General features: G+C 40.4%; 1 protein-coding gene across 9 annotated transcripts in view; it reads right to left on the bottom strand.

The window, feature by feature from the left end:
- LOC102941912 (protein FAM169B) overlaps positions 1–23,969 on the bottom strand; it is a 55,143-nt gene that overhangs the window by 23,473 nt on the left and 7,701 nt on the right. For 6 of the 9 annotated variants that reach the window (XR_005227142.1, XM_037911288.1, XM_037911287.1 and 3 more), the window contains 4 exons: positions 13,876–14,009; positions 10,201–10,300; positions 3,351–3,436; positions 1,398–1,572 (listed from right to left, as the gene is read on the bottom strand). Coding sequence is in view for 8 of the 9 variants with exons in the window: in XM_037911288.1 (XP_037767216.1) it covers positions 1,398–1,572; positions 3,351–3,436; positions 10,201–10,300; positions 13,876–14,009 (495 nt within the window). In the remaining variant the exon portion in view is untranslated. The remainder of the gene's footprint in view (positions 1–1,397; positions 1,573–3,350; positions 3,437–10,200; positions 10,301–13,875; positions 14,010–23,969) is intronic. The other 3 variants (XM_037911291.1, XM_037911286.1, XM_043524090.1) reach the window with 1 other exon arrangement.

Here is a 23,969-nt window from a genome sequence, read left to right on the forward strand (position 1 = left end):
TATCAATTCATAGATTTTTTTCAGCCCACAAAGGACTGTCTGATCTAGTCTGACATCCTGTCTACCAGAGACAATTGAATTTCACCCAGTAACTGAGCCTAATAACATGTGTTTGACTAAAGACTATCCTCCAGAGAGGCACCCAGTCTTGATCTGAAGACATTCAGAAATATAGAATCCACCACTTCCTTGGTACTTTGTTCCAGTGGTTTAAAATCTGTACCTAATATTAATTTGTTTAGCTTTAACTTCCAGCCACTGGTTTTTGTTATCTCTCTCTCTCCTAGATTAAAGAGCCCTTTAACCATTAGTACCCAGATATTTTCTCCTTATGAAAGTACTTCTACCCTGTGATCAAGTCCCATCTTGATCTTCTTTTTGTTAAACTAAACAGATGGAGATTTTAAGTTTCTCACTGCATGGCATTTTTTGCTGACCTTGAATCATTTTTGTGGTTCTTTTCCTCATCCACCACAAGGGAGCAAGGGAGATTTAGGTTAAATATTGGGGAAAATGTTCTATCAGCGTAGTTAAGCTCTGAAATAGACTTCCAAGAGAGGTTGTGGAATCCCCATCATTGCAGGTTAAGAACAGGTTAGACAAACACCTGTCAGGCACAGTCTAGGTTTACTTGGCCCTGCCTCAGAGCTTGGGGCTGGACTTGATGACTTCTTGAAGTCCCTTCCAGCCTTACATTTCTCTGATTCTGTTTTCCACTTCCTTTTTAGAATATGAACACCAGAACTGGCTACCGTATTCTGACCTCCCTACTTCGGGTCTCCATCTCCTCAGGGAGGCTCTGACATGCAGCAGCCTATCTCAGTACTGTAGCAGGGTGAAGCCCCTTAAGGACTTGGAGGGCCTCGGGTTAGCCAACCCTGATTATTAAATAGGCACACCTGGATTGGATCCAGTAATTCCCCATAAAAGGCAGAAGGTGGCTTTAGTGAAAGGGGAAGCTCGGGAGATTACAGGAACTACGAAAGGCTGCTGCTGCAGAGATGACCTTGATACAAAGGGGTTTGGCAGCCAAAGCTAGAAACCGGAGGTTCTCACCAGATAGGGTTTGGGTGTGGTCTGCCAAAGCAGGAAAGCCAGGAAGGAGGATGAATTGGACACTGCTGGAATTTGAATAGGTGCAGCTTTCCAAACAGTCCAGATCACACAGTGTAACCTAGAATAGAATTTGGACCCATTGTGTTTTAATGGAAGTAATATGAATGGCTTCCAAATTCTATGAGGGTTAGTTTCTCCGATTCATTCTCTGCAATGGTATGCAGGTGACTTCTATCTAAAAATTTAAATGGGAGCATAGGATTATTTACGTTAAGGGGCGGGGGAAACTACATTTTTGGCAATATGGAACTGATGGGAATATTTCTCTGACATAAGCTTACCTTTCATTTTGACTGTGTAAAAGGCAACAGCATCTCCTTTCCTCCAGAATATTTTGGCAGACTCCTGGGCGGAATGAGATACAAAGAATGTATCATTAGCTGAACTCCTTTCTAACATTCCAAAAATAATGTAGTTGAGAACAAAGAGGACAATCCTTTCTCCAAATGTTTGGACCTTTGAGAAAAAATAAACAGAGAAAAGAAAAATGAGGAGACTTCAGGGATTTTGCCTTCCAAAGAAAGTTTTATTTTTTAAGAGGGTGGTGTATGTGTCCCACTCGCTTGGGGCAAAAATGCCTCATAAACCAGTTCACATCATAGAATGGTAGGGCTTGAAGGGACATCAAGAAGTCATCAAGTCCAGCCCCCCGCTGAGGCAGGACCAAGTAAACCAGTCCAACCAGTTCTTAAAAACCTTCAATGATGGGGATTCCACAACCTCCCTTGGAAACTCATTCCATAGCTTAACTACCCTTATAGTAGAGATTTTCCTAATAGCTAACCTAACACTCCCCTGCTTCAGATTAAGTCCATTACTTCTTGTTCCCACTTCAGTGGCCACGGAGAATAACTGATCACTACCCTCTTCACAACAGCCCTTAAAGTATCTGTTATTAGGTTCCCCCCTTCAGTCTTCTTTTCTCAAGACTAAACATGGTATAAGAAGAAGTAATAATAATTGCCCTGAGATATCACCCTCCATTTAAAAAGCTTGCCAATGCCCCTGCAGAGTACACTTTCACAGATGAGAAAACTGAGGCACAAGGAGGTGAAGTGATTTGCCCATGGTCACAGTGAACCAGTGGCTTAGCTGGAGATAGAACTGGGGTGTCCTGGACTATCCACAATCGAAAGTGTACTAAAAGGAGAATACCTATGCCACCCTGTCCCTATTGACCGAAATGTGTCAATATTGCATGTCACAGTAAACAACATATACCTGAGACAAAATTACCCAAAACATGTTAAAAGGGATCGAGGAGCCAAAATACGTTTTTCATCCTCCATTGCTAAAGAAGAAGCTTGAGAAACAGCTGTGTAGAGCCAGTTCTACTGTCCAAAAGCCTACCTGCAGACTCCTGGGTGGAATGAGATACAAAGAATGTATCTTTGTATGGGTTTACTCCCCAAACCTCCCCCGTTAGTTCCCTATGCAAAAGCTATTAAATCAGGCTGCCTATGGGGAGGGATGAATTAAACCCTGCATGATTAAAAATGTCACAGAATCAGGGAAAGAATGGCACAAGAAAGGAGGTAGGAAGCACCCAACTGGGAGACAGAGGGGTGGGTGGGAAATGGGAATAAAGAAAGACAAACTTGTTTGCCACATGGCAATGCAAATCCTACATACACTAAGCAACTGACTTCTTAGCAGCTGTGAACAGATTAAATTAAAAGTCGGTAACATCTCTCCATCTATTCTCCCAAAACAGTATTGTTGCATCAGACCAAAGGTATTTAGTTGAAGAAAGAACAAAATAAAAAATCCACCATTAAATGAGAACAGTTCAATAAAATAAATACAATCTAAAAAACATAAGGCAGAAAGCTTTGTAAATGGCTAGATAAGACACTGTGCCATAGGGTAAGAAGACTGATCTTCACAACAGATGGTCAATCAAGCAGCACTAATGTGTAGGGTTATTGTTAATGCAATAATTCAGTTTATCGGATTGCTTTTTTACCTGCTAAAGGGGGCAACCTTGAAAAAAATGGAGAGAGAGAGAGAGAGAGAGAGAATAACCAACAGATGAACCATGAATAGGACATGGAAAATTAATATTTATTCAGGAAGTTGGGGTGGCACTGGACAGTAGGGAGACCAGGCCCACAAAGAGTATACAATATAAAGCACAAAAGATATATAATAAGATGAAAGACAAATCCAAACACACAGAGCACTGTACGGTCATCACAGCTGGAATGCTTCACAACAAAGGCATTTGTCTGTACCTGTATAAGCCCTTCTCTAGAGGAATCAGCAGTCTTCACTATATCTTCAATGGGCCACCAGGACTGGTTAAGGTAAATTGCCAAAACTAAAAGAAGAAACGGGGACACATTAACTCAAAATAGTTGCTGCAAAGACCACTGTCCGGCAAATTCACTGGTGAGAGTAAAAGGAAGATAAACATTTGGAAAGCTGGTTGCCTGAAGTTAGATACCTACATAAAAGTTGCCTGATTTTTCAGTAGGAAACTGAATGTAGGTTTCAAATCTAGGCTAGCGCCCTAACCACTGGATCATCAGTAAGGCTGCAAGTTTGTCACAGAAATCACGGATTCTGACCTCCATGACTTCTGTAGCGGCCAGCACGCCTGGCTCAGGGCAGTGCACCAGTTGCACTGACAACTGCTGGGGCAATCTCGGGCCCCTGTGCCCTCCCTCCACCCTCAGCAGCAAAGTTTGGGTGTGGGAGGGGGCAGAGGATTGGGGCACCGGATGGGGTGATGCAGGCTCTGGGCGGTACTTACCTGGGGGACCCCCCAGAAGCGGCAACATCTCCCTCGCTCAGCTGCTAGGCGGAGGTGTGGCCAGGCAGCTCTGCGTGTTGTCTCTGCCCAGGACACCGCCCCCGCAGCTCCCATAGTCCAGGAACGGCGGCCAAAGGGAGCTGCACAGGCGGTGCCTGCAGGCGGAGGCAGCGTGCAGAGCTGCCGGGTCACACCTCCGCCTAGGATGGAACTGAGCAAGGGGAGATGTCGCCAGTTCCGGGAAGCCCCCCAGGTAAGTGCTGCCCAGAGCCTGCCTCACCCCGTCCCTTGCCCCAACTCCCCGCCCCCTCCCTACATCCAAACTGAGTTGTCTGCTGCTGTTGCTGCTGGGGGAGAGGAGGGCCGCGCGGAGCCAGGTAGGGAACCTGCAGGTCCTGCCAACCCTGCCCTGCCAGCACCAGCGGGGGTCCCGGGCCCTAAGCTGCACTGGTTTCCACCCCCCCGGACCCGCCCTCCCACAGCACCTCCAGGGCCCTGGTGAAGCCCCCTCCCCCAAATTTTAGTCATGGGTAATTTTACTACAAGTCATGGACAGGTCATGGGCCGTGAATTTTTGTTTACTGCCCGTGACCTGAAAATTACCTGTGACTAAAACGTAGCCTTAATCATCATGTCCCAAATCATCCTACCAGGGACAAGCACCAGGGAGTGAAGAACCATCCACACAATCAAGGACAAATTTACAGTGAAAAGGCTTTAATGTGAGTGTTATCATTTACCTGTTTTAGCCCCGGGTTATACAAATGTTTCTAATGTGCATAGGTTAGTTTCTTTTTTTTGCTTCAAGCTTTACTAGCTCCCAGTGGGCTTTGAGTCCAGGGTTATTGCTTAGTTAACCTATATTTTGAATAAATTATTAAGGTACATGCCAAAACGTGTTACACTTTGTGCCTTGAGTTTAACAAGAAAGGAGCAACTGCAGATGCCTGTTTATAACACCAGCTCCAATTAATTAAATATTAATTGCACTTACTGGCATAGAGGTTTCATACACTTTCTATGATGGATTCAATCTGTTCCCTCAATCCCTTCACCCCACTTTCCAGTGCAAGCAGCACTGCTCCATTACATATCCATGAAACATGCAACTACCAAAGAAAGCAGAGTCAGACAAAGGGATATAATGGGCCAAACATTGACTTCATCGGCAGCTGCATGAGGTTAACCCCAAAAGGGATTTGGCATGAAACCTATACCCCCACCCTCACCCCTCACACTAAACACACAGTGTGATGATCAGAAAAGCGTGAAAAAACTTTGATGAAATTAGGGAGGTGCATAAACACATTGCGAGGAACTACTTGACTTTTATGGAACATTTACTGTGCTATTCAATAATTTAAGGGGCTGCGGGGTGGAATACACTAGTTGACATAGCAACTGTCACATCATATTACTTGGGCTAGTTTGTATACACAGATGCCTTCCTTAAAGAAAAACACTTCCCCAAATTCTATGCGAATGTATGTACTTTCTTCTAAAATTATCATTTTTAAAGTAGGTTTCAGAGTAGTAGCCGTGTTAGTCTGTATTCGCAAAAAGAAAAGGAGTACTAGTGGCACCTTAGAGACCAACCAATTTATTTGAGCATAAGCTTTCGTGAGCTACAGCTCACTTCATTCATGCATCCGATGAAGTGAGCTGTAGCTCACGAAAGCTTATGCTCAAATAAATTGGCTAGTCTCTAAGGTGCCACTAGTACTCCTTTTCATTTTTAAAGTAAACATCCAGTTCACAGTTTAACCTATGGATGTTTCCACACACTCTCAATCTCATCTTGCAAACAATTTTGTGGAAACCATTTTGAATACAGGTAAGTTTCAGAAGATCAAGTTCTCCTTGATCTCATCCTTTCCCTGTTTTATAGCTCTTCCCAAAACTGACATTTGATGAGTAGAGGACAAAAGGGATGATCAGACATTCCACTACCGGATCTATGGTTCATGGAAAGTGGAGAGTATGTGAAATATCAGACCCACCAGCATTTTTTTCTTTTGTTGCTGTTGCAGATATTGGGCAGGATTCTGCTTAACAACGTTCAGCTGAACAAGGCCTAAAAAAGCAGTGACCGTGATTGTGTAACCTCTTCTATTGATTAGCAAGGAGAAGAAGAATTTTTCCCCACACACAGGCCTGCATTTAATTTTCACCTCCTACTGTACTCTGGCCAAATGTTGCTACATTCTTCTACAAGTCTTTCCATTTTATCTCTTTGAATCAGATGCCCAATCAGCACCCAAATACAGAGAAAAGCAAGAAAATTCAAGCAACATCCAGCATGGGGTTTCTTTTTCCCCACTCCTCCCCTGAATCAGAACTCAAACATACATTTCTGAGACCCCAGGGAAGCAGGGACTCCAATCTAATTTGAAGCCAACACTACTGTTTTTTTTAAAAGAGGCATCTTTGCACTGTTTATTACAATATCTGAGCTAGACATTCCACAGCTCTTGCCATTATTGTTCTATTTATTCCTGGAAATATTTTGGTGTTTTATGGTGTGCACAGGACTTCAAGATACCTGCCATTCATTTTTGTCATACTGCCACTTTGAACAAGAAAGGTGACTCAGTGGCTTAGGGTGCTCGGTTGGGATTTGGGAGAGCAGGGTTCTGTTCCGCACACTTCCTGTGTGACCTGTGGCAAGTCTTTTAGTCTCTCTCTGCCTCCATTCTCAGTAAGCTAAGTCTAACAGTACTTCTCTACCTCACAAGGGTGCTCTCACGGTTAATATATTAAAGATAGTGAGGTGCTGAGATACTAGTAATGGGGACCAGATAAATACCAGGAATAGATTCCCTGCAACCAGATTATGTTTTCCCACTACAATTAATTTTTTTCTCAGTGATATGTTGTGACTATCCTATGATAAATGTTCTGTGGCATCTACAATTACTAGAAATCATGCTCACTGAAAAATATTTCCAGCAGGGACAGCACATTGAGTATTTAGAAATATACACAATAGTGTGTTTGTTAATTTAGGGTTGTAAAGATATTAAATCACCCATACGATGCTCTAGTAGCCCTTGCAACACAATTTACATTCTCAGAAAAATGTTCATGGTAACACACAGCCCATCATAAACAAACAAACATCTCCAACCCAAATAAAGACCGAGAGTGACGTTCTGTGGAACAGCAACCCAAATATTTCTCTCCACCGCATACCATCCACTTCAGATCTTGTTTAGACATAGAGATTGGAATCTAAATCCCTGCACCCTGTCACATATCATTACCATACTGTAATAATATTAAAGACTAAGGGAAACTTCAGAGTGATGTCAAATGTATGGCATTTAGCAAAGCTGACTATGAAGTACACTGAAAGGCTAACTATTTAGGCTGAATGTTACGAAACGGTCATGGCTCATTCAAATCAAACCACTCAAATGATCATATGAATATAAAACACAATAATGAAATAAGCACTAAACTTTGCATTTATTAAAACACCAATTTACAAAAAATGGACATGTGGGGTTATGGCAGTTAAAACATGGGGTTTTAAACATGTGGGGTTATGGCAGGTTTTATATCCGGAGAAATCAAAAGCTGACAAAAATAATCTGCTACCTGGAAAAGCATTTGGAAAATAACAGTTAAAATGCTTCTGTATACAAGAAAGGATCTACAGGGTGACTTCACAGAGCTTATGGATATGTATTATAGTGCATCCTTTATAAAGAAAAAAATAAAGTTTGGTATAAATAGGAAACATTTTTAAAATATATCGAGGTTTGCCATGTGTTTTCAGTATGTAAACCACAGAGAGAGAACGTCAAGTAAAGTCCTATTAAATTCATATTTAAAGGGTACTATTAAAAACCAGATTATGTAGCCCTTACTTAAATGAGCAGTCTTGTTGATCCCAGTGGAACTACAGGATCAGACCCAAGGTTTGCAAGAATCTTATAGAATCAACTCCCACACATGAGATTTAAAGTCCTCCTGCTGCTTACTAAACAGAGAAGTCCCTATTCTGCTAAGTTTAAGCATTTATTGTAAATAACTATTTGGAAGTTTAGTCTCCAGAACTCATGTGTTTGACGTGGTGATAGACCTTGTTTCTTTGTGTACACAGATCTCATTAATTCATAGTGTTTCTATTACTACTTGACTATGTTGCTAAATATTCATGCTGTATGCACTCTATTTCTTCCACCTGTATATAGTCAATGATTCTTCATGATCCCTTTTTAGATGTTGTTATGCATTATTATACCTATGCATCCCCCTTCCTGAACAAATCAATCTGCCTCATCACTGTTCTCAGTTACTCCCATTTGAAGTCAAGTTGATAGAGATGCACAACTGCAATTACACTCAGAATTTGGCCTGCAGTAGGTAGAGGGTTCCCGCCCCCCCCGTAAATGGTATCAGTGTTGATATTCCATTAATGCAAATGTTAATACTGATGTGTAAACCACTGTCAGGAAATGATCTGTAGCTTTAAAGGAACCATAAAGTTCTTTGGCTGTGTCTGTGTGCCAGGAAGTTTCTCTCCTTCTTCTGACTGAATTACAGCCAGTTAGTGAATTATCAGTCCAGCATGGGAGAGCACATGGAATGGGAGGCTGTTCTGAAGTACAATGTAAAACCAGCCGCAGGTGAGTTTAATCTATTTTTTGTTCATGTGAAAAGACTTCCAGGTTCCAGTTGTTTAGCTGCGATGGGGTCTGAGTCAGCCAACTGAACCAGTGTGTGATAACAGAGCACAGTATAAAGTTCACGTTTTAACATAGCATAGGACAGTTATCTGACACATTACGGACTGGACCCAGAACTCCAGCTTGTCTTTCTTTGTAATATTTCTTATAACAATAATATTGGCTGCAAATCTCTTCTACTGAAAATGTATAGCTTATACCTTCAGAAATAAAAGGCACTTTGAATTGCAGTGGTGTTTTTAGTTTATTGCTGTATTGTGGGAGAAGAGGGACTAAGAGATAGAGTCCAAAGCACAGATCGTAGAATGGTGTGAGTTCCAAACAGAGTTTGGAGTGAGCAAAAGACACCTTATTTTAACATTTTCTGACTTCCTGATACATATTATACCCTTATACATATATATTAAAGAAGGGTTAAATAAAAGTTTGCCTCCCCAGATAGGACTTGAACCCTTGTGGATCTTAGACAGTTGGGAGAAGCTTATCCACTGGGGGCAGTATTTAATACATTGGCCTGGAGTACATGACAGTTTCTTTCTAGTAGCTTCTCCCAAGACTATATAACCTCCTGTTTTCCAGCAGCTCAAAGAGCTCTTTTAGTTCAAGCAGTAGAAGCTTGTGCTTTTGGTGCTAAATGACTTGGATTCAATCCCTGCTGAAGACTATGGCATCATAGCTTGCAATTTATTTTCAGTGTTGTAAATCCCAGACAGGGTTCTGGCCACACAGTCTATTGACTGATGGAGTTAAACAGAAAGAAACCAGGATATGTGTAGGAACACACACACTGTGTAGAGCAGTGATCCTTGATGGGTGGACAAAAAAACTAAGATGCAATCATAACCCAAATCTCTAGGACCTGGTGATAACCCAGCCAATGACTTGTGGAATAGAAATGCCAGTAAGCACACATTTCTACGAATAATAACTGCAATGATGTCCATTTAAGGTCACCATATGGCTGTAATAAGAAAAACTCCAGCATTACTAGTAGTAAGTAGTGCATAGACTGGCACAGAGTATAAAGCAGACTGCTGGAGATCTGCCAATAAAATGAGTTTAATTCAGTTCCTGACTGCACGTCTGGATTTACCTCTCACAAGGCAGCCCTGAAAAATGGGCCAATTAAACCTAGAACTGAGGAGGTGGCTACCACAAAGGAAAAATACAAAATACAGGAATGTTAGTAAGCTACAATCTATCATAACATATCAGAATTTTTTGCACTTCTATATGTCCTATCTTTCAAAAATATCAAAGCTCAAGCCAAACATTAATTAATTAAGTTTCACAACATCCCTGTGAGACAGAAATGTATGATTATCCCCACTGTACAAACGCAGAGAGAGAGGAAGAGAGATTTACCCAAGGCTAGTCTTCTAATCAGCAGCTGAACTGGGAACAGAACCCAGAGACCTGACTGCCAATCTCCAGCTCTAGCTACTAGACTGCCTGCACAGATGGCCTTTTAAAACATTTGCTTTACATATTAGCTAAATCTACTTCATGTTCAAAACATGGCATGGAGTTAAAGTACTGTTGTTCTAGAAATCTGCTTACATCCATTGGGCATTGTTTAAGACAGACAAAAAGTATAATCATTCCATTTTCAAAATATATTGACACGAATCTCACCTCTTTCTTTATCCTGTGGATCTGTTAACACCAAAATTTTATATTTTGGGTCTTCTCGGTACACAGGAAGGAAACACATACAGGAATCTTCAAGTTTAACCTAAAAACAGGCATTTAGCTGTTTTAAGCTGTAGAGCTGGCAAAAAAGCATTTCAATTATCAGAAGCACATACAGAAGCACTAAACGTAAGCAAGGTGGACTATTCAAAGTAACAACTTGCACCTGGAAACAGCGTTCACCATTTCATCAATGTCAGAACACTAGGGTCAGGTATATTTGTTCCTCCACTGAGCTACTGAGGAAATGTAACGCTGCATACAGCATATGACCTTCCTGAGAAATCTTAGTATCTTCTCTTGATTAGATCTCTTTCTTTGCATGCTGCAAATACATCATCACTGACATCACAGTGGCACCTGTGAGCACCTCCTCAAGTAAAAGTCAGGTGCTGTTTTTATGACAAATCCTACTGTTTTGATTTGCGAGTTAATTTAGCACTCATGAAAGTGAGAGATAAGCAGCACAAGCACGAATCTGGCATAGCTGGACCAGCTTTCCCTGCACAGAACTCTGCCAATGCACTTCCACCCTGACCTGCAATAATCCTCTTGAGCAAAAACTGCCAACCATGACACGCTGTACAGTGGTCTGAGTAAAGGGGATGACAACAATCTAATATGCATTAAAGAACTAGATGGCCCATTAGCCCCATCACCTGAGACAGGTTTTAACTTAGGTCTACAGAAGCAAAAGGCTCAGGGACTAGTCAGACTAAATAGGGATTAGTCCATCACAGCAATCTTCATCCCTAAATTTTTAGGTGTACGTTTTCCCAGAGTAGGGGTAATAGAGGTTGTTAGCTCAGATATCTGCGGTCTTCTTGGAGGGAGATAAATTCTTATCTTTTGATTTATTTTTGATGTATAAAATATCAGAATTCATTGAAGTATTTATTACAGTTTATAGGAAACAGCTAGAAAATTCTTGTTACTTATGCCCTTTGGTAATTGTATTGTTCTGCATGTGCAGATTAGACAAAAACAAAATTAAATACAAAATTAAGTCTGAAGTTATATGTAAGGTCTCACTACAAGCCATAAAATCAAGATACTTCAGACTTGAAGACAAAACTCCATTCTTTAGCTCTAGCTATTGTGGATACGCAGCATTGCTTAGTGTTCTAAGCCCCCCGCCCCCCAACTGAACACCAGATGGGCTGGTAACATGGCATCCCTGCATGACAGGTTAAGCTAAGGACAGTGTAACAGCCCTTTTGTATTTATCCTTACAGACGGTTATGATCTTGGTCCACTAGAGGGCATTAAAAGAATACTATAAGACGAGTCACCCCTACTTCTCAGACAATATGAAAGTTACCCCACCCACATGAACTGACTTTTTCTAGAAATGACTATAAAATATTTTCCAAAACTGTTTAGAAGCCACCATATTCCACACAAACCGTTATTTCAACTGAGTGGCATTGCTTCAGCACTGTGTAATGATATAAACACAGCTGGTCCAACAGAAACTTTCATTGCATAGAAAAGGGCCCACGTACTGAAAGGTTTCATACAACGACTGAAGTTAGAAATGAAAAAGACCTATCTAGTCATATCCTGCCCATCTCTCGGCCAATGCAGGATTGGTCCCTGCAGCTCTATCACTGAAGAGTTTTTATTCAGTCTGTAAACCATTTCTGATCAGAGCTGGTGTGAAAGAGCACATATTAGAAAATTTCATTGTGTTTATTGCTGACTCACAATAGAAAGAGTCAGCGGCACTGCTATGGGTACCCGCATGGCCCCACAGTATGCCAACATTTTTATGGCTGACTTAGAACAACGCTTCCTCAGCTCTCGTCCCTTAACGCCCCTACTCTACTTATTGATGAAATCTTCATCATCTGGACCCATGGAAAAGAAGCCCTTGAGGAATTCCACCATGATTTCAACAATTTCCAACCCACCATCAACCTCAGCCTGGACCAGTCCACACAAGAGATCCACTTCCTGGACACTATGGTGCTAATAAGCAATGGTCACATAAACACTACCCTATACCGGAAACCTACTGACCGCTATGCTTACCTACATGCCTCCAGCTTTCATCCAGACCACACCACACGATCCATTGTCTACAGCCAAGCTCTACGATACAACCGCATTTGCTCCAACCCTTCAGACACAGACAAACACCTACAAGATCTCTATCAAGCATTCTTACAACTACAATACCCACCTGCTGAAATGAAGAAACAGATTGACAGAGCCAGAAGAGTACCCAGAAGTCACCTACTACAAAGAAAATAACAAAACGCCACTAACCATCACCTTCAGCCCCCAACTAAAACCTCTCCAAGGCATCATGAAAGATCTACAACCTATCCTGAAGGACGACCCATCACTCTCACAGATCTTGGAGACAGGCCAGTCCTTGCTTACAGACAGCCCCCCAACCTGAAGCAAATACTCACCAGCAACCACACACCACACAACAAAACCACTAACCCAGGAACCTATCCTTGCAACAAAGCCCCTTGCCAACTGTGTCCTCATATCTATTCAGGGGACATCATCATAGGGCCTAATCACATTAGCCACACTATCAGAGGCTCATTCACCTGCACATCTACCAATGTGACATATGCCATCATGTGCCAGCAATGCCCCTCTGCCATGTACATTGGTCAAACTGGACAGTCTCTACGTAAAAGAATAAATGGACACAAATCAGACGTCAAGAATTATAACATTCAAAAACCAGTCGGAGAACACTTCAATCTCTCTGGTCACTTGATTACAGACCTAAAAGTGGCAATTCTTCAACAAAAAAACTTCAAACACAGACTCCAACGAGAGACTGCTGAATTGGAATTAATTTGCAAACTGGATACAATTAACTTAGGCTTGAATAAAGACTGGGAGTGGATGGGTCATTACACAAAGTAAAACTATTTCCCCATGTTTATTCCCCCCCCCCCCCCAACACACTGTTCCTCAGACGTTCTTGTCAACTGCTGGAAATGCCCCACCTTGATTATTACTACAAAAGGTTCCCCCCCACACCCCTCCTGCTGGTAATAGCTCACCTTACCTGATCACTCTTGTTACAGTGTGTATGGTAACACCCATTGTTTCATGTTCTCTGTGTATATAAAATCTCCCCACTGTATTTTCCATTGCATGCATCCAATGAAGTGAGCTGTAGCTCACGAAAGCTTATGTTCAAATAAATTTGTTAGTCTCTAAGGTGCCACAAGTACCCCTGTTCTTTTTAATAGAAAGAACAAATCTCTACAACAGTAAGGAAATTCACTGCATCATTTAAACTAGCCTGAACAGCACAAGACGGGCCAAGAGCTGAAGATTTTGGATCCAGTCCTAGACATCCTCCAAATTCAATCCCAATATGGAGGTAAGGTCCAGACACAAAATTCAGAATTGGACTTCAAATTTTGGTGGTTTTCAGATCTAGTCTTTTGATTTGAGTTTATCTCTAGTCTATGAGGGTAAAATATTTACAAACTGATTGATTGAATCTGAAACTTTAAGTGATTTTTATCCTTGCCACACTAACCTAGATATATTCAAACAGATTCTGGCCACTGCACCTGAAATTGCCTTTCATCGATATCTAAATACACTTTCTACTTGGGAATGTAATTATATTACCTTCTCTTCACCAGGAATGGAAAAAAACTCAGGAGATGATGAAGCTTGCTGCAAAAGTTTTTCATAGTAGGCCTCAGCTGCTTCTTGGATAACCTCAGGATTACTTGCTAAAATATCTACTGGATAAAGGTGTCCTATGGATAAAATAATACACAAGGTCATTTCTTTTGTAATGAAAGTAGCTACATACATTGTAAAACCCTGAACCTGCAAAAGGATCTGCGTGGATGGACCCTTATGCACCCCAATAGCCTTTTGTAGAATCACGGCCTAAAATGGTAAGAGAATAAAATTGCATCTATCTTCTGATGTTATTTAAGCTCATTTTTGCAGAACAGAACCATGGCAGTATCAGCCCACATTTGCTGCCTTTCAGCTCAACAGGGACTTTGTTAAATGTCTGCAGATAATTCAGCCTCCTGCTCAACTTAGAGCGGGAGAGCACAGATCAAAGTGATTTTCTTAAAAATGCAGCCCCTGATTGTTAATGCTTATCTAAAAATAAAACAGGGGGAAATACCTCCTTGGTGCTTTTGCCATTTTTGGAAGGCCTTTTACAAGTCAGTCTGTGGTCTACTGTGTACAATTACAGCACCACTCTCTCTTTCTGTAGAGTCATTTCTATTGGTCATATTCATAATGATGAATATAATCCAGAGAAAAAGTAAAATATTTACTCTCAGAGGCATTCCCATAATAATTACTATCTTTTTATGCAATATATTTTAACTCATGGGCCTCACTGCTGCAAGATATTACTTAAAAACATAGGTTAGTAGTATACAACCAATATATATGAATAAGAATATTAATTTTCACACCATCTTAGATGCCAATTATTACAAGGGATATAAAATTCCACACATCAAGGTGTTAACCCACTGCCTGCAGGGGATCAGGAAACAATTGCTCCCCTTTATAATATAGTATAATTAACTAGATCCATTGGGCAATTCTTGGAGACTGAATATCCTGTGAGATGGATCAGCAGTTTTATGAAGTCTCCCACCACGACAGGGCAATATTCCCAGGTTAAGGGGCTCACCATTGACTAACTCCATCTGCAACTGCTGCAACCCAAAATGAATATAAAAAACAGTTCCACCACGAAGCTACGTTTAGGGGAAGTGGGTCTTAGCCTTGAATCCCCCTTCTTTTTGACAATGATATGCTCCCATATGGCAGTTCCCATTTAGGAGGATAAAGTGAAATAACAATTACATAGTTAGTAAGAAAGCATACACTAAGGAATGTGTGGAAGGATGGTCTAGTAGTTAGAACACTGGCCTGAGATTTGGGCAACCTGGGTTCAATTCCCTGCTCTGGCAAAGACTTGCTGAGTGACCTTGGACAAGGCACTGAGGTCTTGTCTACCACCCTGGAGCAAACATTCACCTGTGGTTTTTTAGTAAAATGCCTCGCAACCAATTCATATGTCAAACTAACTGGTCATTTGTTGTAAATTGGCTCACCCACTTTGAAAGTAGGTTAGTTCACTTCAGGATGAGTTAGTGCAGAAAAAGGTGTGTGTGGACACATCTGTCTTTCAGCGTAACTTCTGCCTCTGGCAGTCCTCCCACTGCTATCCCACACTACATTGCTTCACACCTGGATCTACTTGTGTCTTTGTGTGCCTGCTACTACTCTGGGATCATGTTGATCAGATGTCACCTTCCTATTTAAATACTGACGTGTAGCTAGAAGTGACCCATTTGCAATTGTACATGCCTGGCGTCTTGTACCCTTCTCAGCATTACAGCAGCCATGCCTCATGCATCCGCATGGATTCCCTTGAGATCTGGAGAGATATGTTGGTCCAGTACCTCCTGAAGAGTAGCCACCAGAGTGCCAAGCTACACAACATATAGCAAAGCAAATGATGGGAGGGATCACTCCCAAGATAAGTTTCAATGCCGCAACAAAGAAAAGGAGCTTTAGAAGAGTTCTTTAAAAGAACTTTAAAAACTTTAAAAAAAAACAACAACCCTGTGTGGATGCACTGATTCAGAGGGAAGCAGATTGTGTCCACCCACCTGGCTTTAATTATTTTGGATAAATTAATCCACAAAAGCGTACGTGCAAAAACACAGTCCGCAAAAAAACCCCGGTGTAGACAAGCATAAGAACGACGATACTAGGTCAAACCAAACATCCATCTTGCCCAGTATCCTGTCTTCCAACAGTGGCCAATGCCAGGTGCCACAAAGGAAATGAACAGAACAGGCAACCACCACGTGATCCATCCCCTGCTGTCCACTCCCAGCTTCCGGCAAACAGAGGCAAGGGACACCATTCCTGCCCATTCTTGGCTAATAGCCATTGATGGACCTATCCTCCATGAACTTATCTAGTTCTTTTTTGAACCCTGTTCTAGTCCTGGCCTACACATCATCCCCTGGCAAGAAGTTCCACAGGTTGACTGTGCATTGTGTGGCCTCAGGTCCTCCTCTTCAAACATGAGGATAAATATATTACCAATTGTTAGGCCAGGGCCACCTCTAGGTTTTTTGCCGCCCCAAGCTCCGAGAGCGCAACTGCCCAAGCAAAAAAAAAAAAAGGGGGGGGGGGAGAGTAGGGGGGGTGGCTGGAATGCCGCCCAAGCAAAAAAATAAAAGGCAGGAACGCCGCCCCTTGAATTGTGCCGCCCCAAGCATGTGCTTGCTTTGCTGGTGCCTAGAGCCATTCCTGTGTTAGGAAATCAAATACTACCCTAATGGGGACTATATAAGTATGATAGACAGAAATAATGTTTTCCCTATAAAAATAAGAACATAGGATCTGATGTCTCAGATCAAACTATTAGTCCATCAAGTCCAGTATCCTGACTCTGGCAGTGGTCAATAATCAATTTCTTAAAAATAATGTAAGAAACAAAAACCCATAATTCATTGATGTTCATTGCTATACAAGGGTGGTTAAAAACTCACTCCTGGCCTTTGCAAGCGATCAGCTTACATCCTGAAGTTTGATAGCAGTGCTATGTAGTCAGAATGCTGAACAGTAAATCTCTAAAGGCTGATGTGTAAATGTATTTTGTCACGTTTGTACCTAAGAAACAAAGGAAGATGCTCTCCAACATTGTGAAGTCAATTCACATTATAAAAATCCTAACCAGCAATTTGCAGAAAGAAGGCTTGCTGTAGTGGGCTCCCACATATGTACTTTGCAATAACAATCCATATAAGGAAAACAGGACATGTAGTATGTTAAAAACAAAATGAAGGATTATTATTAAATGCTCTGGTAAGTTATTTTTAAATACAGGAATGTCCTGTATGATTGTTTTCAATTACTTTTAAAAAAAATCTGTACATAAGGATTTAATTTTACCGGATGTGTGCTGACGACACATAAAGCAAGATATTGGGCCTTCCAAAATATGCAGCTGATAAACACAGCACTCACAATGCTATATCCTGCTACTTAATAAATAAACATGATTTTGCCTTCTTCCTCACAGAGAAAACACCTAGTATCTTTAAGTTACACTACCTTTTCCAGTACCTAGTAGGTCTGTATTGTAAGTTAAAAGTGATCATTTGGAGAGTTACGTAATCAAATAATGACACAAGCCAAAAATGGAAGCATTAAGTACCAATGCTGGTCAACATCTTATCATTACAGCCCTCTAGATGAGTCCCTTTTTTCCCCCTCAAATAAATAATTTGTTCAGTTAGTCTGTTCAACTCCCTCTTCGCTTTAGGTTGCAATTTTCAAAAGCACCAGCGGGAATCAGTACATGTTCCTCTGAAAGTCAACGGGACTTGTGCCCTTAACTCACTTAGGCACTTCCGAAAATCCCATCTTAAAAGTTTGGAAGTCTAGTTGCCACATGCAGGTAGAGGAGAAGCCATCGGGTTAGTTTGGGTTTTCACTTTAACCTCTGCGAGCCTCAATCTTCCCAGGGGTGTAATGGTGGGGGAAATCACACTTACCCTCCTTTATAAAGTACTTTCAAATGCACAAATGTAAAAGAGCTGCATAGTCCTAAGTCTTATTATTATTAATAATAATTATTATTATGCATTTTATTCACAGCAAATAATTACTGCTGGCTAAAGTAAGAGGAAGCAATCAAGATTTTAAAAATCTAATCGCCAGTTTCAGAAGAGTCTAACTTTGCTGCTTTCCTTTTAAAGCAATGTTTTCCTGTGGATGCCTTGGGCTTGAGGCCCCTTTCGGCAGCTCAGGAGACTGAGATCTTTAAGTTCCAAGGACAGCTTTATAAAACAAATTTAAATTACAGGATTTCATGACAGAATTTGATCCTATGCAGCAGCAGCAACAACAAAAGAGTACACTGTGCTAACCAAAGCTGAATGTTTTTTAAACAGGCAATGCACACAAAGGGTTACCAGCCAAAGGGGAAAAAAAGAGTCATAAAAAGGGGGCCTCCCGGCTGCAGCCACAGAGGAGGTACCATATAACCATAAGGAGAGTAAATTTAGAACGGGAGGCCTACTGCATTAGAGGGATTCCAGACATTCCAGCCTTAGCAATTCTGCAGAGCTGAAAGGGGCTGCCATCTTAAATAGCCAAAGCTGGTAAACAAGGTCATGACATCACATAGATTCTACAACAACAGTATCAACAAGAGCTTACAGGTAGGTATCAGCCTTGACCTTTTACATGGCAACTGCGCTTTTTTGCTTCCTTTAAAAAAAAGGGGGGAAATAAAAAAATATAGATAATCTTTTGATTACAAAGATATAAAGCTATATTGGCATTCAGATTTTTGTTTTGAGCATACATGGCTACTTTGGAAACAAATAGACAAAGCCACATTTTAAACTAAAAACAAAAAAGTGGTAATTTCATTTTGTTGCACTTTTTTGTTCTCATAAAAAAGTCTGAGCCGGCTTCCCAGCTGGTGTAAATCACTGTGTCTCCGCTCCCGTCAGTGAAGCGCCACTGATTCACACCAGCTGAGGATTTGATCCTTAAAATGAAAAGTAATAGTTAGACATGAATATAAAGCAAGCAGGCACTGCATAAGCTTCTCACATACTGCTCTGGCAATGCTCCTTAAAACCTGACATGCAGCACTCCTTGTTACTGCTGCCTGGAATCCCATATAGCTCTGCCAAATAACCTAAACTATCCTGGTTTCAGAGTAGCAGCCGTGTTAGTCTGTATTCGCAAAAAGAAAAGGAGTACTTGTGGCACCTTAGAGACTAACAAATTTATTTGAGCATAAGCTTTCGTGAGCTACAGCAGCCGATGAAGTGAGCTGTAGCTCACGAAAGCTTATGCTCAAATAAATTTGTTAGTCTCTAAGGTGCCACAAGTCCTCCTTTTCTTTTTGCTAAACTATCCTGTTTCAGTCTTGAACCCCAAATTCACCTCAGTTCTTTCCTGCAGCACCCCTCCTCCCAATACATACCCCTGCTATTCCCGCTTTGGTTTTTTCCAGAACAGAAATAGTTAACTGTGCTGAATTATGTGGTAGTTTTGTGAAGTGAACAAATACCTCTCTCTTGGAGGGAAAACTGCAGCTAAACTCACTTCACCTGGGATCTAAAACAGATCATAACATAGGTTTCTAGATGGGAAATAACAACATGCGTAAGGTCTATTTTTAAAGCCATAGCTCTAGTCACTTATAGGATGGGAGATTATTTTTCATCTTGAACTAAAATTGTGATGTTTTGTACATTAAACACAGACCTCATCACTATTGAACCAAAAAGAATTTCACTGCATGGGTTGAAGTAAGCAGGAAATAGTTTTCCGTAGCCAAAATAATTTATTCTTCTCAGCACAACAGAAAACACATGGTGCACCCTCATGTATGTGAAATTCCACAAATGAAACTATAAGTAGTTATTATACTGAAGGTAAACCAAATCCCCCCAATCAATACAACGGTTATAAGGATTCAGTCTAACTTGCACAATCAGAGAAAAGTGATGGCAACATTATGCAACTTAATCCTGATTCCTAGCACAGATAATTTAAATAGTAATTTTATATTATTTATAACCCCATCATATGAAGATAATGTTGCAGCAGTATTAAACCACCCTTTTCAAGAGCTCTTTAATTACTCTAGTTTATTCAGTTTACGGGATCTCATGTTTTTATACACTAATTTTGTTAATTCATCACTGCATAGTTACTAATTACTCTGCCGATTAGCTGGATCTTTCTGTTACAAAAACTGATGCTAGTTTAATCTAAAAGTTAGTACATATTGTCAATATCACCTTTTTCTGCATGAGCATTAATCCAATATATCTTTTAACTATCACATAAAAAACACCTGCCTTATCTTCAGTTAGAGCAATCTATTACTGTATCCACAACCTGGTTTCCTTAACAAGTTGGTAATAGAATTGTTTCAGCTTCAGACATATCAAAGAGCTAATTAAGATACCTTAAATACTAATCGTACTCCTAAGAAAGCTTTATTTGTTGAATGGCGCACTTCAAGCATTATACCTGTTTGATGCAGTAGTATTTCAGAAGACTGTTTGTTGCAGTATAATTGAAAAGCAAAAAAACACCAGCCTTAATGTAGATAAAGAATTAAAAATCAGTGTACTGTACTAAGTTTCAGAGTAACAGCCATGTTAGTCTGTATTCGCAAAAAGAAAAGGAGTACTTGTGGCACCTTAGAGACTAACCAATTTATTTGAGCATGAAAATATGGAACGCTTCACGAATTTGGATGACACGCAAATTCGTGAAGTGTTCCATATTTTCATGCTCAAATAAATTGGTTAGTCCCTACGGTGCCACAAGTACTTCTTGTACTGTACTAAGTAATTAATCATGTCCCCTGTGATTGCTGTTACTCCTTCCGCAAACAGGTTGTAGAGAACTATACTATATGCATTTATTAAGAACTGCACAATTAAAAAGTGCCCTTAGTAATCAAGGAACGTTTACATTACTGAGAGTAAAAACTATCAATATGTGAACGTACGCACACACACTCCAATATCATTCATTTTCTCTCACACATACACATGAAAGAGAAAAGCTTGAACATGTGAGTCTTAACAGCTCAGAAACGAAAAGCAAATAAAAAGAACCCAACATTTATTATTTTTTAAAACTTACAATTTTTAAGACAGTATCATTCGGGGGGGGGGGGGGCGGGGGGGGCTAACTCATTTTTGAACACTTGGGGATGGCAATACAGTAGAACCTCAGAGTTACGAACACCAGAAGTTGCGAACTGACCAGTCAATCACACACCTCATTTGGAACCAGAAGTACACAATCAGCAGCAGAGACAAATAAAAAAAGCAAATACAGTACAGTACTGTGTTAAATGTAAACTACTAAAAAAAGGGAAAGTTTAAAAAAAAGATTTGACAAGGTAAGGAAACTGTTTCTGTGCTTGTTTTATTTAAATTAAGATGGTTAAAAGCAGCATTTTTCTTCTGAACAGTAAAGTTTCAAAGCTGTATGAAGTCAATGTTCAGTTGTAAACTTTTGAAAGAAGAACCATAACATTTTGTTCAGAGTTACAATCTCTATTCCTGAGGTGTTCGTAACTCTGAGGTTCTACTGTGTTGCTTTCAAAAAAAGGGGGTGGAGTCTTATTTTTATGCTAATGTGACCAGCAATAAACAATCAGGGTGAGATATATGCAGAAATCCACAATATACAGGAGATTTATTTTAAGTTTCCCTGTCAGTATCAGGAGTCCTTATATCCTTGGGCATAAAAGTATTTTAAACTTATTGTTCTTAACACAAACCACTTTCCAGCTTCATTCTCTTTTCTTGTGAACTAATCATTTGTCCAGGTATCTGTGATGGTCAAATATGCACATAAATTTAGGTGAACTGACACAGAAAAGATTATGTACATCACATTAATATTTAAGAGGGAATAGTCCTGTGATTAGAACAGGGGACTGGGAATCAGGACATCAGGGTTCTATTCCTGACACTGGCTGGATGTGTGACCTCAGCCAATCGTTTAAATGCCTATTGCCTATAGTTTAAATGCATGTAATACCTACCTCATTACAGGCTAATCTATTAATGTCTGTAGAACACTTGCAGATCTTTGGATTAAAAGTGCTATATACAAAGGCATAGGAGTACAGTAATATTAATATATACTATAAAGAGCCCTCTTCCCTCCCCTCTATAGACTGTCATATCTATACTATATGCAGTGTTATTGTAGCCACCCACTTGTCTCTCTCTAATATCCATACTGTGGCTGCAATAATGGGACCATTCCTAGGTTCTAGAGAGAGTGACTTTTTTGCTCTTCTAAACGATGCACATATGAATACTGTGCCTTGCCGTTAACCTCTCACAGGAGCAGAAGCACTGTGTTTAAACAGCAGCACTCGGTACCAAGTACCAAGTCTTATTCATTGCTTTAATTGAGCTTGAACAGTTCTAAGCATGTGGTTATCATTAGGCTACCATATTTGTTTAACCTTTCAAAGGAAGGAAGAGGTCCTTGGCATGTTACCGGGAGTACATGCAGAACCTGACTCTCATATCCTGAATTTAATTGAGCAAGTACATGTCAAAAAACTAAGTTCTAGTGTAAATGAAACCTCCAGTAACACCGTAACAATGAGCAATAGAGCTGGTGGATAAATACTGTGGTGTGATATCTGTCCAACATGGCATGGCAGCCCTTAACCACATGCTGTACATCATTAACAGGAACAGTGTTCTTTCACACTGCGTTACTTTTCACCCATTTGTCACAGGATAACCTGGGAACTTACAGAAAAAATGTTTATTGGTTTTAATGGATTTTTATGTAATACCATCCCTGTACTATTTTCCATTAGCATTTTGACAATGAAGAGTACTCCAGGAGGGCAAACAAAATATGAGTTTCTGTCTAAAAGGCATTGCTCTGTGAAAATCAGTAAGTGAAAGTGCTCTGGCAGTAAATAATTATAATCCAATTTCTGATTAAGTAGCTGGACGGTTTAAATAGATGAGTTCTATTTAAGCAACTGCCCCCATTGTACCAGTTCAACAAATGGACTACAGATAAGGGTTATGCATCCCAAACACAGGAGGCTATGGTATCAGGGAGCCCATTCATGTTCAAAGGATTTTGCTACTGCCTAGAAAGATTATGCCTAGCAGAGGTGCAAATGGACATAGGCAAAGGATAGATGGACCTGATCCGTGAGGTGCTACGCACCTTCAATTCTCATTGATTTCAGTGGAATCTGAGTGCACTCAGCACCTCACAGAATCGGGCCCTGTATATCAAGCATTTTATTTCCTAGAATTTAGAAGAGTGATCAGAAGCTTGTGAAATAGAATTAATATTTAATCAATTTTAATTCAAACTAACTATTTTTTCCTCCTTTGTAAGAAAAACTGCATCTACAACAACATATTTACTCCTGAGTTTCATAGTATTTTAAATTTAAATATTAAACTCTAGGAATCTGGGTATAAAATGATAGGACTAAGACAGGAGCTTATTCGATCTTAAAGTTAACTTGCACTGTCCCAGCCCCCTGTAGGTTTTACCATGAAGATTCCAGCTGCATCTATTTTTCTTCAAACCATTCTTTGCAGCAGTGCTACATTTAAAAAAGAAAAACACAAAAACCACACCCAACTCACAGCACAAATCGAAATCCATTTGTGTAAGCATGCTACCTCCTGTCATATCACATAAAACCCAACATCTGACCTGACAAGCTTTGTACAAAGTTCCACTCTGAAGTAATTGAAAAAGGCTGAAGTATTATGCCTCGGAAAACAGGATTTATAAATAAAAATGTTGACACACCCTTAAACTATGAAAGTGTTACCACATACAGCTATAGTGTAGCAGCAAAGAGTGACTGAACATTTCACTCTCTTTGCAAAGAGTTTAGAGACGTAAGATGGAGAGCGGGGGCAGGCCTGAAAAGAAGTAGCATCCAAGGTAGTAACTAACAAGCATTTTTTCTCCCTCACACCAGACTTACAGCAGTGAAACTCCATTGACTTCTGTGGGACTAGCCCCTGTGACGCTGGCAAACCAGCTCTTGCCAAGGCTTTAGGCCTCAGCTGAGCACTGACAAATTCACTTCTGGAAAGCAGTCCGTTTCACCTGGGTGTTAGTATGGTTAAGATGGGTATTGGACTTATAACCAT

Source organism: Chelonia mydas, chromosome 10 (genome assembly GCF_015237465.2).
Source record: "Chelonia mydas isolate rCheMyd1 chromosome 10, rCheMyd1.pri.v2, whole genome shotgun sequence".
Taxonomy (NCBI): Eukaryota; Metazoa; Chordata; order Testudines; family Cheloniidae; genus Chelonia; species Chelonia mydas.